Source organism: Hyaena hyaena, unplaced genomic scaffold (assembly GCF_003009895.1).
Source record: "Hyaena hyaena isolate Hyena2069 unplaced genomic scaffold, ASM300989v1 scaffold_259, whole genome shotgun sequence".
Taxonomy (NCBI): Eukaryota; Metazoa; Chordata; class Mammalia; order Carnivora; family Hyaenidae; genus Hyaena; species Hyaena hyaena.
Genome location: NW_024080886.1, coordinates 1015562 through 1029352, shown reverse-complemented (window position 1 = coordinate 1029352; position 13791 = coordinate 1015562). Strand labels below are relative to the sequence as shown.

At 53.7% G+C, this 13791-nt stretch overlaps 1 protein-coding gene across 1 annotated transcript in view; it reads left to right on the top strand.

Moving 5' to 3' along the window:
- The first annotated feature begins 1403 nt into the window (after window positions 1-1403).
- CD99 (CD99 molecule (Xg blood group)) overlaps window positions 1404-13791 on the top strand; it is a 33065-nt gene continuing 20677 nt past the window's right edge. Inside the window, exon 1 of the mRNA XM_039245300.1 lies at window positions 1404-1547. Within this exon, the coding sequence (XP_039101231.1) occupies window positions 1481-1547 (67 nt within the window). The 5' untranslated portion in view covers window positions 1404-1480. The remainder of the gene's footprint in view (window positions 1548-13791) is intronic.

The window sequence follows — 13791 nt, the reverse complement described above, 5'->3', positions numbered from 1 at the left end:
GAACGATGCGCCGCGCGCGTGCGTAGGGGCTGGGGGCGCGCGCCGCCTCCGCCGGGCAGTCCACCGGGGTTGCCTCCCAAGGTGGATTATTATGTTTGGGATCCTGCGGGCCTGGAAGGCAGAAAACCTCCCCGCCCGCGATGGGGGGCGGGGCCCTGGGGCGCCGCGCCTGCCTCAGGCCTGAGTCACAGAGCGGGCGGCAGGTGGCGGTCCCCAGGCCCCCCCACCCCCACCCCGCCTGACCCGGAGCGCAGAGTGGAGGAGGGTGTGCGGAGCGGAATGCGGGGATGTGACTCAGGGAGTTTTCTCCGCGGCGGAGATGTTCTCTACCCTGAGGTCACGCGGACCGAATAATACAGTAACATCTCAGTTAAACCACAGGGATTGAGAGTCTGCGCAGCGGCTCAGCCCCTGAGTCAGTCACCACCCGCGGGGGAGGGGAGGGGTTTCCTGCCTCTCTCTCCCCCTCCCCACTCCTACCCCCTGCTTGGGGGGGGAAGCGTCTTCCCCTGCCCCCACCCCCACTCCCCACCCCCACCCCTGCTTGGGCTGGGGAAGCCTCTCCCCTCCCCCCACCCCCACCCCCTGCTTGGGCTGCGGAAGCCTCTCCCTCCCCCCCACCCCCAACCCCGCTGCCTTGGCTGGGGAAGCCTCTCCCTCCCCACCATCCTCACCCCTGCGTGGACTGGGGAAGCCTCGCTCCCTCCGCATCCCCGCTCCTTAACCCCCCCCCCAGGGCTCCTGCAAGAACGTCCCTCTTGAGGCGGCGGAGCGGGGCTGCCCGGCGCCCCCAGAACCTGCAGCCCAAGCCCCGGGCTCTGTCAGCTCAGACTGGACTTGGGGACGGCGGGGCCCAGGGACCCAGCTCTCGCGGGAAAGGAGATTGCACTCTGCAACCCCCCCCCACCCCCAGGCGGCACCGGGTCCCTTAGCAGCGGGGAGGGGGCTCGGCTACTTGTCTGGCTTTGCTTCGCCGGGGGGGAGGGGCTGCGGACACCCCACGTTCTAAGCACGGGATGGGGGGGTCACTCGGGGGGAGGGGCTGTTAGGCGCGGGTGGGGTTCCCCTTTCCGAGCAAAGACGGGAGTCGCTCGCTCCGCCCGGCACAGCCTTGGGGGACCGCTCCTCCCCCGCTAACCCCTCCCCTGCGCCCCGCCCGCCGCAGCTCTCTCCGCGGCCGCGGGCGGGGCCAGCCGAGCCGGGGCGGGGCCGCAGCACCGGCCACGCCCCCACCCTCCTCAGGCCACGCCCCCTCCCGTCCCTCGCGCCCCGCCCGCCGCGAGCTCTCTCCGCGGCCGCGGGCGGGGCCAGCCGAGCCGGGGCGGGGCCGCAGCACCGGCCACGCCCCCACCCTCCTCCGGCCACGCCCCCTCCTCCCCTCCCGCCCCCCGCCCCCGCGCCGCGCCCCGGGGCACTCCCGCCGCCGCCGCCCGCGCGCCCCAGTCCCGGGCCGGTTCCTGCGCGGCTCCGCGGCCGCACCATGGCTCCCCGGGCCGCCGTCGCGCTGCTGCTGGTCGGCCTGCTCGGCGCCCTGGCGCCAGCCCGCGGTGAGCCATCTGGGGGGCCTGCGGGTGGGGCGGGGTGCAGGGGGCGCGGGCCGGCCGGGGGACCCGCGTGCGGACGCGCGCCCGGGGCGGGCCTCGGGGGGCGCAGCGTGCGCGGCGGAGACCCCGGAACCCCCCCTCCCCGCCGGACGCACGGGGCGCGCGCGCCGTGCCAGCGGGTCGCCAACGCCCCGGGGAGGCGGCTCCGCTCTCCAACTTTGCGGGCGGGTTTGGACTCGCTCCCGAGGCCCAGGGCACTGAGTGTTTTCAAAATCACAGGCTTGGAGACTCGGAGGCCCTTGGGGGAGCGGGAGGGGGGTCCCTGGATGCCCACAGGCGGCTGACTTCTTACGTCCCGGCTCCCCCCAGCCCCGCGCGCCCCTGCGCCCCTGTTTTGGTCCGGGTCCCCCTGGCGCTCTCCGGGGCCCCCGTCTTTGTTCCCGAGCGGGGAGCCACGCCCTGCGCTCAGGGCCTAAATTTGGACTTGGCCGTGCAGCCGGCGGGGGGAGGGTGGGGGGGAGTTAGGGGGAGCTTGGAGCGCAGGGCGCGCGCGGTCACGAGCACAGGGCGCGCTGTTGCGCGTCCGCTGGAAAGAAGCGTGTTCTGGGCAGAATGTGCGTGCGCTCGCGTCTATACTTGTGGAAACACTTGGAAAGTGTCTGCACACGGAAGGGGCCGGACCGCACCCGCGCTGTGCGCGCCCAGCGCGGCCTGGGTCTGGTCCTTGGCCAGTGCTTCCCGGCCCGTCTCCTTTGCCAGTGCGAGTTGGGATCCTGTTTCTGGGTCTTTTCCGAGGGGGAGCTGGATTGTGCTGGGCGTCGCATTTTTAAAGCTTCCCCTACTTGCCAGTTATTAGGAGTTTTCTTCCCTCCTGGTAATAGGCCCAGATTTTAAGCGGGCACCCAGGTCGCCCAGGGCGCTGTCTGGAGCGGCGTGATGCCGGAGGGGGCGCGTTTTGGAGACCGGGGTGTGCGTTGTGCTGGGAATGTTCCTGATGTTGGTGACTCCTAGCTCAGCGCGGGGCTGACTTTCGAGTCCTTGGCGTCCTGCTTGGTTCTGGAAGGATCGGCGCGTTGGGGAATGTCTGCGCTTTGGAAACGGGCTTCAGGGAAGAGGGGGGTGGTCCCTCCGTGGGCCTGCTGGGGACGGGGGTTCAGGGTTTCCCGGGTGTCTGTCTGTCCTTCTTCCTAAAGGAGTATCTTTCCTCGTCTGCGCCCTGGCTGGTGGGACAGAAATGATGGTGTCTTTGCGAAGCTCCGGCTCCAGGGGGTTTTCTGGGGGCCCCTCTTGGCCTGTGCCCCCGAGATTTTTGCTCACTGGTGTGCCCCCGAGCTCCCCCTGTGATTCAGTTGCAGGGAAACGGAGCACAGCTGGCTTTGGCGGCTCAGGAGCGTACGTCCTCTGGGGAAGGAAGAACATGGAAACGGACAGGGGACCGTGACCCAGTTCAGGACCTGCGTGGGGGGAGGGGAAGTCCTGGGTAGCGTGAGGGTTCGCTCTGGCGTGTCCTGCTCACAGCTCTGCGTGTCCAGGTCATCCAGGTCTGGGTGGCCGACGGCCTCACACGTTCTTGGGGCCCCTAACTAGTCATTCTGTGATTTCTTTTTTATTTTTTTAAATGAAAAACCGTAGCACGGTTAGCCCAGAGTTGCCTGATTTCTGTAGATTGTGCTGGGAAACTCCAAGATTGGTGGCGATTTTACTAACGTTACTGGCGCCTCCGTGGCTCAGGCGGGTAAGCGCCCTACTTCGGTTCAGGTCGCACGGTTTGTGGGTTCGAGCCCCACGTCGGGCTCGGTGCCGACAGCTCGGAGCCTGGAGCTGCTTCGGATTCTGTGTCTCCCTCTCTCTATGACCCTCCCCTGCTCACGCTGTCTCTCTCTGTCTCAAAAAATCAATAAACGCTAAAAAAAATTAAATAAAATTACTGGTGGCCGCTCTGGGGGAGGTAACGGGAGCCAGGCTCGCCCCAAAAGAGCAGAGAGGGGATGGGGCTTTACTACGTGTCCATCGTCTTAACAGAGTCCTCCCGGCCGCCTCCTTACTTGGGGGGCAGGAATGCGTTGTTGTAAACATACCACTGAGATCTTATCACGGAAGGGCTTTGGAGGTGGTGACGGTCAGAACACACTTCCCTACAGAAATATGTGTCCCGTTTGGGTTCCATTGTGGCTCTAAAAGCACGTGGAGTCTGGGGACGGACCTTTGCTTTTAACACCACATGGTGGGTTTCGGAGGCCTTGGGACCCAGGCTCCAGGGGTTACTGGATTTGTTCAGAAATTCCCGCCGGAATGGAGACCCGGAGAAGCCGCGGAAGGAAAGAAGAGGCACGGCTTTACCTCCCCCTTCCTCGATGGAATGTTGGAAATGCTTGGGTGTCACAGCTGAGGGGGAGGGGTGCCCGTGGTATGTGGTGGGTGGAGACCAGAGAGGGTGTTCATCACCCTGCAGTGCACAGGACACCCATCCCAGAGTCATCCAGTCCCAAATGTCAAAAGTGAGTGTGGGCTTGATTTCTGCAGTTTCCTGATGACTCTGGTTTTTTCCCCGTGGCTGCTTGTCTCTGCGTTTCTTGGCAACGAAACGGCCTTCATGGTCCCGCCTATTTGACCGCCTGCACTTTGGGCTCTGATAAAACTCAGTTGCCCTTCGGTGGCCTCCGCCCTTTGGCTTTTTTTCCATCTTCAGTTTATGCTGCTTACACTTTTTTTTTTTTTTTTTGTATCTCGATATATGAAAATAGTTGGTTTTTGTGGATTTTTTTTCTTCATGTGGATTATGTGTTGACTGCCTGCTCTCATTTAGTAAAGAATGTGGCTGACGTGCTACTTTTTAACCAATTCCACACTGAGGAGTCTGGGCGGGGTTTGGTGCAGGATATGTGGCGTTTTCCCAGCTGGCGCTTTCCGCCCGGGAGCCTGACTCGCACACACATGGGGATCTTAGTGTTTCCTCCTGCAGAGATTTTCCAGTGCACGGTGGCTTCTTGTCATAGGTGTTTTGTGGCTTATATAGACAGGGTTTCGAGGTTCAAAATTAGCATTCTGGGTCTGCGTGGAATCATCCAGATGCTCACAAGAGTGTTGTTCTGACATCCAGGTGTCTGTCCCGTGTGAATCGGCAGAGGTTGCTCAGTTCCCGGGGTTGGTTCGGAGCGTGTGTTTGTGGAAGGGTCTACAGGAGTCCTTTTAGGGGCGGGGGAGATGCCGTAGCTTGGGGAACACGCTCTACAATCAGGGGACATTTGCTAAACACCCGGGAAGGACACAGGCTTGAGAAGAAGGGCCAGTGGCATTTTAATCCACGGAGAACGTGTGGAAACAAGTGTGTCCTGCTGGTAACATTTGTCAGGAGACCTGGAAAGGGTCAGGATGGGTGTTGTGGGTGTGTGAGCACACACGAGTCTTCCCCTCCCGGAGAGTGTGTGCACGGAGGCGTGGGGGACGGAGAGCAGTGTTGTTACGGAAGACGCATGTCACCAAAACACCGTGCCTGTGTGCGTGCATGTGTGTGTCTGTGTGTGCATGCATGTGCCCCTGCGTGAATGCATGTGTCCGAATGTGTATGGCCACACACATGTGCGTGTGCATGCATGTATGCATGCCTTGTGCGTTTCTGTGTGTGCACATGAGTATGTGCATGTGTCTGCACGTGTGGGTGCATTATGTCTGTGGGTGTGTGGCCACGTGTGTGCGTGTGCATGTGTGTGCGTATGCGTGTGTCTGCATGTGTGACGTGTGTGCACAGCAGTATGTGTGCACGTGTGCGTATGTGCATCTGCATGCCTGTGTGTGGCTGTGCATGTGTGCAATGCAGGTGTGACCACGAATGTGTGCAGGTGTGTACATATGTGTGCATGTATGCGTGTACATGTGTGCACACGTGCATGTGTGTCTGGGAACGTGTGCAGGTGCGTGTACATGTGTGTGCATGCACATGTGTGTTTGCATATGTGTGCGCGTACATATACGTGTGAATGTGTGCGCGTATGTGTGCGCACACGTGTGTGCGCTCCGCGGGCCATCTGCTGATGCAGCGGACACACCAAGGCCTCCCGCTTGCCGGCGGCTCCACAAACACCGCCCTGTGTCCACGTGAACGGCTCCTTTGGTGGTTACACACATTTCCTGCCACTTGGGGAGGAAGCAGATGCTGAAGTCCAGAGCAGTTCCCTTATCTTGTTCCTTGTTTTCCGTTCATATCCGCCCGGAGCCTTGCACTGCGGGGACCCACACACCTCCCACTCAGCACCCCCGGCGGGTGGGTGACACGGACCCCCTGCGGGTCGAGGGCCGCGCGCCGGCCGGGCCCGGGGCTGGTTCTCCGAGCCGCGCCCCACGCCCTCTCCCGCCTGTGCGTTGGGTTGGAGATGGTGAGCGAGCCCAGCTCCGTCTCGTATGCAGCGAGTCGACGGCCTGTCCCGCGTCTCTGCGGACGCGGCGCTTCTCTTCGCTGCGTTTCTGTCCCCGGCCTGCCCCCTGCCCGCTAGACTGGTTTCGGGAGGCAGCGGCCTGGGTGCGTCTCGGCTCCGCCTCGGAGTGACTCACCCTTTGCACTCTCCCTGGTGTGGCCAGGGCAGCCGGTGACTCAAATCCCCTCCACAGGAAACCAGGTGCTTCCTGTCCCCTCCCCTGTCCCCGAGTCAGAGCTCAAGCCCGTGTGCAGCTGGGGACCCGCCGATGGGCCGGGAGCCCCGCGTGCGGCTGGCGGCCTCGGAGAACGGGCTCACTGGACGGTGACGCAGCCGCTGTGTTCCTCACGAGCCCGCTGAGTGATGGTCCCTGAGGCGCTCGGTCCGGGTGGTCTGGTCGTGTTTGCTACCCCGGGTGGCGGGCAGAGGCCGTTAAACCTACGTGCAGAGCCACACGCCCCTCAGTCACCTTCCTTCCTGGTCCCGAGGTTTGGGAGACGATCCCTTCGTTTTCGGGAAGTACCTCTTCCAGGGCGGCGGGCCCGCTGAGTGCTTTCCGGAAAAACGATGATTGTAACTCCTCCAGCGGGATGTGCCCCCTGCAAGTCAGCCCGGGGACCCGAGGGGGAAGGGTGTGAGTCTCAAGCAAACAAACACAAGGCACACGTGGAGAGAGCAGCGTGAATCAAGAAAGATTCAGAAGATGGAATCGACAGGGTTTGATAATAGACGGAATGTGTGAGGAAGCAGCTCGCAGGAGTGAAGGGTGGCTCTTCCATCTGAGAGTCTGGGAAAATGGCCACATCACAAAAGATACGAACGAAGGAGGACGTCTACGGTGAGGGGGAAATAATGCGAAGTTCCAGATACGGAGCCTTGGAGATTGCATGGGTGCGGCCACATGGAGCTGCTGTAGAAGCTGTTGTCCACATAAGCCTGGTTGCAGAGAGATTCGGGGCGGGGCCTCGGGAAACAGCTGGCATCCCCAGAGGCGGACACGAAGCTTCGTGTCCTGGAGCAGGACACGGGGTGCTAAGCTAAGGCTCATTTTCCTGTCCGTACTCCCCACCCCCACTGCGACCCCTTCCCGACCCCTTCCCAACCCCAGACCGGCGCCGCATGTCCTCAGAATACAGAGATTCTGGTCCATTCCGTCCCTGGTGATGTCACCATTTGCTGTGAGGGGTCCAGCTGCTTTCAGAGCGAGGACTCGTGTACGCCTCCCTCTGGGAGCCACTTGACACAGGCTGCGTCTGTCTTGGCCAGGTGTCTACCACCTAGATATCTGTCTCTTCATCTGGTCTCTCAATCCCTCCATCCATCCATCCATCCATCAATGCATCCATCCATCATCATTATCTGTGTATGTATGTGTCTATCCATCCGTCTATCTACCCATCTATCCATCCTCTCATCCGTCTGTCATCTATCTGTATGTCTATGTATCTACCCATCCATCCATCCATCCATCATCATTTTCTGTGTATGTATGTATCTATCCATCCATCTACCCATCTATCCATTCTATCATCTATCTGTCATCTATCTGTCTGTCTATATCTATGTATCTGTCCATCCATCCATCCATCCATCAGTTCGTCCATCTACCCATCCATCTGTCTGGCAGCCTACCCACCCACCCACCCACCCATCCATCCATCCATCAATGCATCCATCCATCATCATTATCTGTGTATGTATGTATGTGTGTATCTATCCATTTGTCTATCTACCCATCTACCCATTCTTTCATCCGTCTGTCATCTGTCTGTCTGTATATCTATGTATTTATCTATCCATCCATCCATCCATCCATCCATCCATCCATCATCATTTTCTGTGTATGTATGTATCTATCCATCCATCTATCTACCCATCTATCCATTCTATTATCTATCTGTCATCTATCTGTTTGTCTATATCTATGTATCTGTCCATCCATCCATCCATCCATCCATCCATCCATCCATCAGTGCATCCATCCATCATCATTATTGGTGTATGTGTGTATGTATCTATCTCTCCATCCATTTATCTACCCATCTCTCCATTTTATCATCCATCTATCTGTCATCTATCTGTCTGTCTATGTATCTATCTATCCATCCATCCATCAGTTCATCCATCTACCCATCCATCTGTCCAGCAGCCTAGCCATTTATACACCTACCCACCCACCCATACACCCACCCACCCATCCATCCATCAATCCACCCACCCATCTATCCATCCATCCATCATTTCTTTCATATACATCCATGCATCTATCCACCTGTCCAACAACCCACCCGTTTATACACCCATCCATCCATCTATCCATCCATCCATCGGTACATCCATCCATCCACCCACCCGCCCACCTACCCATATACCTATCCATCCGTACATCCATCCATACACACATACACCCATCGGCCTGTCCAGCTATCTGCCTGTCCATCCATCCATTGAAATATTCACCCACCCACTCATCCAGTCACCCATCCATCCATCCACCCATCCATCCATCTATCTTTGTGTATTTGTCTCATGCATCCATCTATTCACCCATCTACCCACGTATGCACTCACCAATCCATATGTCCACTTACCCACACACTCACACACTGGCTGTCATGCACAGGATGCTTCAGTCCCCGTGGGAGGAATGACAGAGGGCTTCTTGGAGGAGGTAGCATTTTCTCGGGGCTTTGAGGTAGGAATAGGAGTTCTCATGGTATGGAAAGAAGGGATTCGTGTTTAGGGCCAAATAGAGGATCTGAATGAAGGCCCTAAGTGCCCAAAGTGTATGACTCTAAGGGCCTCCAAACTCATTCACAAGGTACTGCCCGGATGTGGGGGGTAGGGTTTAAATTTGGGGGGAACACAGGGGCGCCCGGGTGGCTCAGGTCATGATCTCACGGTTCGTGGGTTCGAGCCCCGCGTCGGGCTCTGTGCTGACAGCTGAGAGCCTGGAGCTGCTTCGGATTCTGTGTCTCCCTCTCTCTCTGCCCATTCCCTGCTCACACTCTATCTCTCTTTGTCTCAAATATAAATAAAACATTTTCAACAAATTTAAGTTTTGAAGGAAAGCACAGCGACAGGCGTTAGACGGTCCAGGAACTCCAGGGAATGCGTTGTTTGTAATCACGGATTCGCCCGCTTGCTGACGTCTGTTGGGAACTCCCAAAAGGGTCCCCTCCGTGGTCAGGGTGTCTGACTCACCCTTCAGTTTTCAGCCGCACAGACCGCCACGTCTTTTGCATTTCTGGGCTCTGTGCTGGCCGTTGCTGACGGATCCAAGTAACGGATGAAGTGAGGTGTTTCAACAGAAGTGCACACAAGACAAGGTCGTGTGTCCATTCCATCCTGGACACAGGACCCAAGGTTGCAGAATGTAGCTGCACAAACCGTCTAGGGCAACAATGTAACGAATATCCAGGCAACAATGTAACGGATCTCCGCTCATCCAGCGTCCCCACACTTGCTGGCACTGAACCTACTTGAATCATGAGAATAGATTCTAATTAATAAACAGACACGCCAAGCCTGTTTTGGGGACCTCAGGCCAGTTTCTGGAGCCCCAGGGAGCTCCGTGAGCTGATAAAGTTTGGGGTCGTCTAAGGGGTCGTTTGAGGACCGCCTCGGGGAGCAGCGTCAGGGAGCACAGTCGGGGATGGAGTGCGGCTTGGGCCTCAGGTATAGGGGCCCTTCCGGAAACCAGGCCTTGTGGGAGAGAGTGGATTTCCCTGGGAGGGGGGCGCAGTGGGGAGACAGCTGATGTCCCCAACGCCCAGCTCACCAGACCGGTTAGGGCGAGACTCAGCCGTGCCCTCCCCGCCCTCCCACGGAGTATCTGCGTCAAGTCAATAAGCGGCATGCGATTTTCATGTTTTTTGAATGCTTATTTATTCTTCGGGGAGAGAGTGTGAGCAGGGGAGGGGCAGAGAGACAGCCGGGGAGACAGCGGACGTGTGGGACCGAGGATTCGAGCTGGGCTCTGTGCTGAGAGCAGAGAGCCCAATGCAGGGCTTGAACTCGCAAACCGTGAGCTTATGACCTGAGCTGCAGCGGACGCTCCACCAACTGAGCCGCCCAGGGGCCCGAATAAAGTGTATTTAAAAAAAAAAATACAGGGCCAGCATGCTCCCAGAGCCCTGAGACCCCAGAAATCAGTAGGGCAGGGCGTTCAAGGTCCTGTGGCCGGGAAGGGAGGGGGTCTTCCGGAAGCTTCTCACCCGGCACCGCGGAAAAGTAAGCGCTCCCAGTAAGGAAAGGGACAATCAGACCAGATGCTGTGTGTGCTGGTGACACCGGAGCCGGGAATTTGTGTCCCTGTTACTGACACGGAAATCTGGAGGTCCCAGCCCGGGCGGGTCGCTGCCCCCGCCCCCTGCGCGCCTTCGTGGATTTTATTTACTGTGCGTTTGTCTCCAAGTCGGCCCATGAGGCAGACACGTTAGGTAACGTGCGGTTCGTCGTTTATTACGGACGCGCGTCGTTTGCTTCTGTGCTCAGCGCGTTTGTGTGCGTCATTTCTATTCCGCTCGTGGATTTATAGGCTTTATTAGCTCCGCGGATGAACTACCCCTCATCCACGTGTGTGGTTGTGCGTCTCGCACCTCTGCGTTATCGGACATGGTCTTGTTTTCCTCCTCTGACTCCGTAATGTGTAAGTTCTCTGTATAGTTATAAGTCACGTAATGTATAAGTCACCTGTATACCTATAAATCGCATAATTGGCAGCTTCTATAATACATTATAAATGTCTTTTGTCTGTACTGTAGTTTTACTTGTATAAGTTACTTCTACTTTTTATAGTCTGTAGAATTCATAAGGTCTATATATCACTGATACAATTTGTGATTTCTATCGTTTATTATTGTAGAATTGTATATAGAATATGGAGTAAGTTACATACATGCATTTGGAATAAACTTTATATATATGTACATATACGTGCAATCTAGGATTGTAGCTATATGTACATATATGGGTATATATATATAAACATAACTTATTTAGCATATACAACATATTCCAAAAATATATCCATAATTTATGTGCTACATAGAATTCTACATTCTCTGTATATGTAAATACATAAAACGTATTCCATATATATGATTAACTTATTCCATATCGTATACAGAATTGTACATTCTAAATATGTGAATTTAGGGTATTTATTCCAGATATGTCTGTCGTTTCTTCCGTATTCTGTGTAGAATTCCGTGTCCGTGTCTGTGAACAGTGTTTATTGTGCGTGTACATCTGTGACTCTGTTCCGTGTAGAAATCCGTGTCCGTGTACCTCCACGTTGCGTTTGTGCAGTTTATAGGTTGTGTGTGTGAATTGTACACATTACGGATTAGGGGTTGTGTGTAATTTGTTGTAACTGCATTTCACTTCTGTCCTTATTTCTACACGTTATTTCTGTTTTAATCTTCTCTTTATGTATGTAATGTATAAGTTCTCTGTATACTTATAAATCATGTAATGTATAAGTTCTCTGTATACCTATAAATCACGTAATTTGCAGTTTCTATAATACGTTATAAATGTCTTTTGTTTGTACTGTAGTTTTACTTGTATAAGTTACTTCTACTTTTTATATAGTTTGTAGAATTCATAAGGTCTATGTATCACTGATATAATTTGCAATTTCTTTTATTACTGTAAGTACATTTACCCATGTGGGTATATGTATATATAAACGTAACTTATTTTAAATTAATACCTGTAATGTATTCCATATTCTATATAGAATTTTATATTCATTTTATATTCTATATACATAAATGTATATGGAATTTGTTGCAAATTATGTCTATAAGTTATCCTTTTCTGTATGCAGTTATACATTATATACATATAAACATAGTTTATTAAAACATATTTATTAAAAATATGGCCATAATTTATGTCATATTCTGTATGTAAATATAACTTATTCAAAATATATGTCTATAATTTATCCCGTATTGTACATACATTTCTATATTATATATATGTAAGCATATATTACTTATTTCAAAAATATGGCTATGATTTGTTTCATATTCTATATACAATTTTATAATCTTTATATATGTAAATATATAAAACTTATTCCAAATGTATGTGTATGACTTATTCCATGTTGTATGTAGAATTCTATATTTTATATATGTGAATATATATAATTTATTCCAAAACTGTCTATAATTCATTCCATATTCTATATACAATTCTATATTGCATATATGTAGGCATATATAATTTATTCCAAAAATATGTCTATAATTTATTTTATATTCTATATACAAATTTATATTCTCTATATATGTAAATATATATTTAGGAATATGTGTATATAATTTATTCCATGTTCCATATAGAATTTTATAGTCTATATATGTGAATATATATTATTTCTAATATATGTGTGTAATTATATTCGATATAGGATTCTATATTCTATATAGAATATACATAAATACGTTATTTCAAATTCTATATAGAATATACGTAAGTACGTATGTTATTTCAAATACATGTGTATCACTCATATTCTATATGGAATCCTACGTTGTATGCATATGTCATATAAAACTTAACTTCAAATGCACGTATGTAACTTATTCCATACTCTATATTGCAATTTTATATATAGCATATACAACATATTCCAAAAATATATCCATAATTTATGTGCTGTCTAGAATCCTATATTCTCTGTACATGTAAATATATAAAACGTATTCCACATATATATGATTAACTTATTCCATATTGTATACAGAATTCTACATTCTAAATATGTGAATTTAGGGTATTTATTCCACATGTCCATCATTTCTTCCGTATTCTGTGTAGAATTCCGTGTGCGTGTCTGTGAACAGTGTTTATTGTGCGTGTACATCTGTGACTCTGTTCCGTGTAGAATTCCGTGTGCGTGTCTGTGAACAGTGTTTATTGTGCGTGTACATCTGTGACTCTGTTCCGTGTAGAATTCCGTGTCCATGTATGTACACGTGTATAATTTATTCTGAGTCTGTGTGTAACTGGCTTCCCCTGCTTGTCGGGATCACTGACAAGTTCCCTGTGTGAATTCCTCACACGGCCTGTGTCACGGATTGTGACACGTGTGTCCGTCCCACCATCCTGATGGGGGTCCCGAGAAGCCCGATTGCGGGGGGTCGTCCGTCGGAGGAGATGCCCCCCTGCCGGGGGCCGGGGGGGGACTGCGTGTGGCTGGGCCCGTGTCCCGGCGTGGCGCCCACGTGAGGAGTGACTCGTGTGTGTCCCGCCAGGCGCAGCCCCGCCCCGTGTGAGTCACCCTGAGTCCCCGAACATGACGGCCGGGCTCCCGTCCGGGGGTGGAGCCTGTTGGCCCCGAAAAGGGTCACAGTGTGGGGACCAGCCAGCAGCTGGGAGACAGGCTGTGTAGACGGATGGATTAAGTCAGGCTAGAAATCCACTGGGAGATGTTACTGGCCGTCGAGCGCTGGCCGTGGAAGCGTTGCATTTCCTGCCGGGTCCTGTGTGGGTTCGGTGGGCCTCACTGTGTGTGCCTTTTGCACACGTCTGCACAATTGTGCCACACGGGCGGCGTGCGGATACCCATGCAACACGGTGTGGGGGGCGGATTCAGTGTGTGCCGGAGTTCAGCCCAGGCGTCAGGCGGAAGCCGAGCTCTTGTCTGGGGTCCGGGGGATTCTCCTGGGCGCGGGCAGGTAGGGAGCAGGCGGGGGGGGGGGGGCGCTGGGGCCGACCCCGGGCAGGAGGGCCGCCTGGGGCAGGGGGGCTGCAGGCCGGTGGGAGAGCCTGCCCGCACCCCTGCTCCGCCTGCTCTTCTGGGTTTGCGTGGAGGC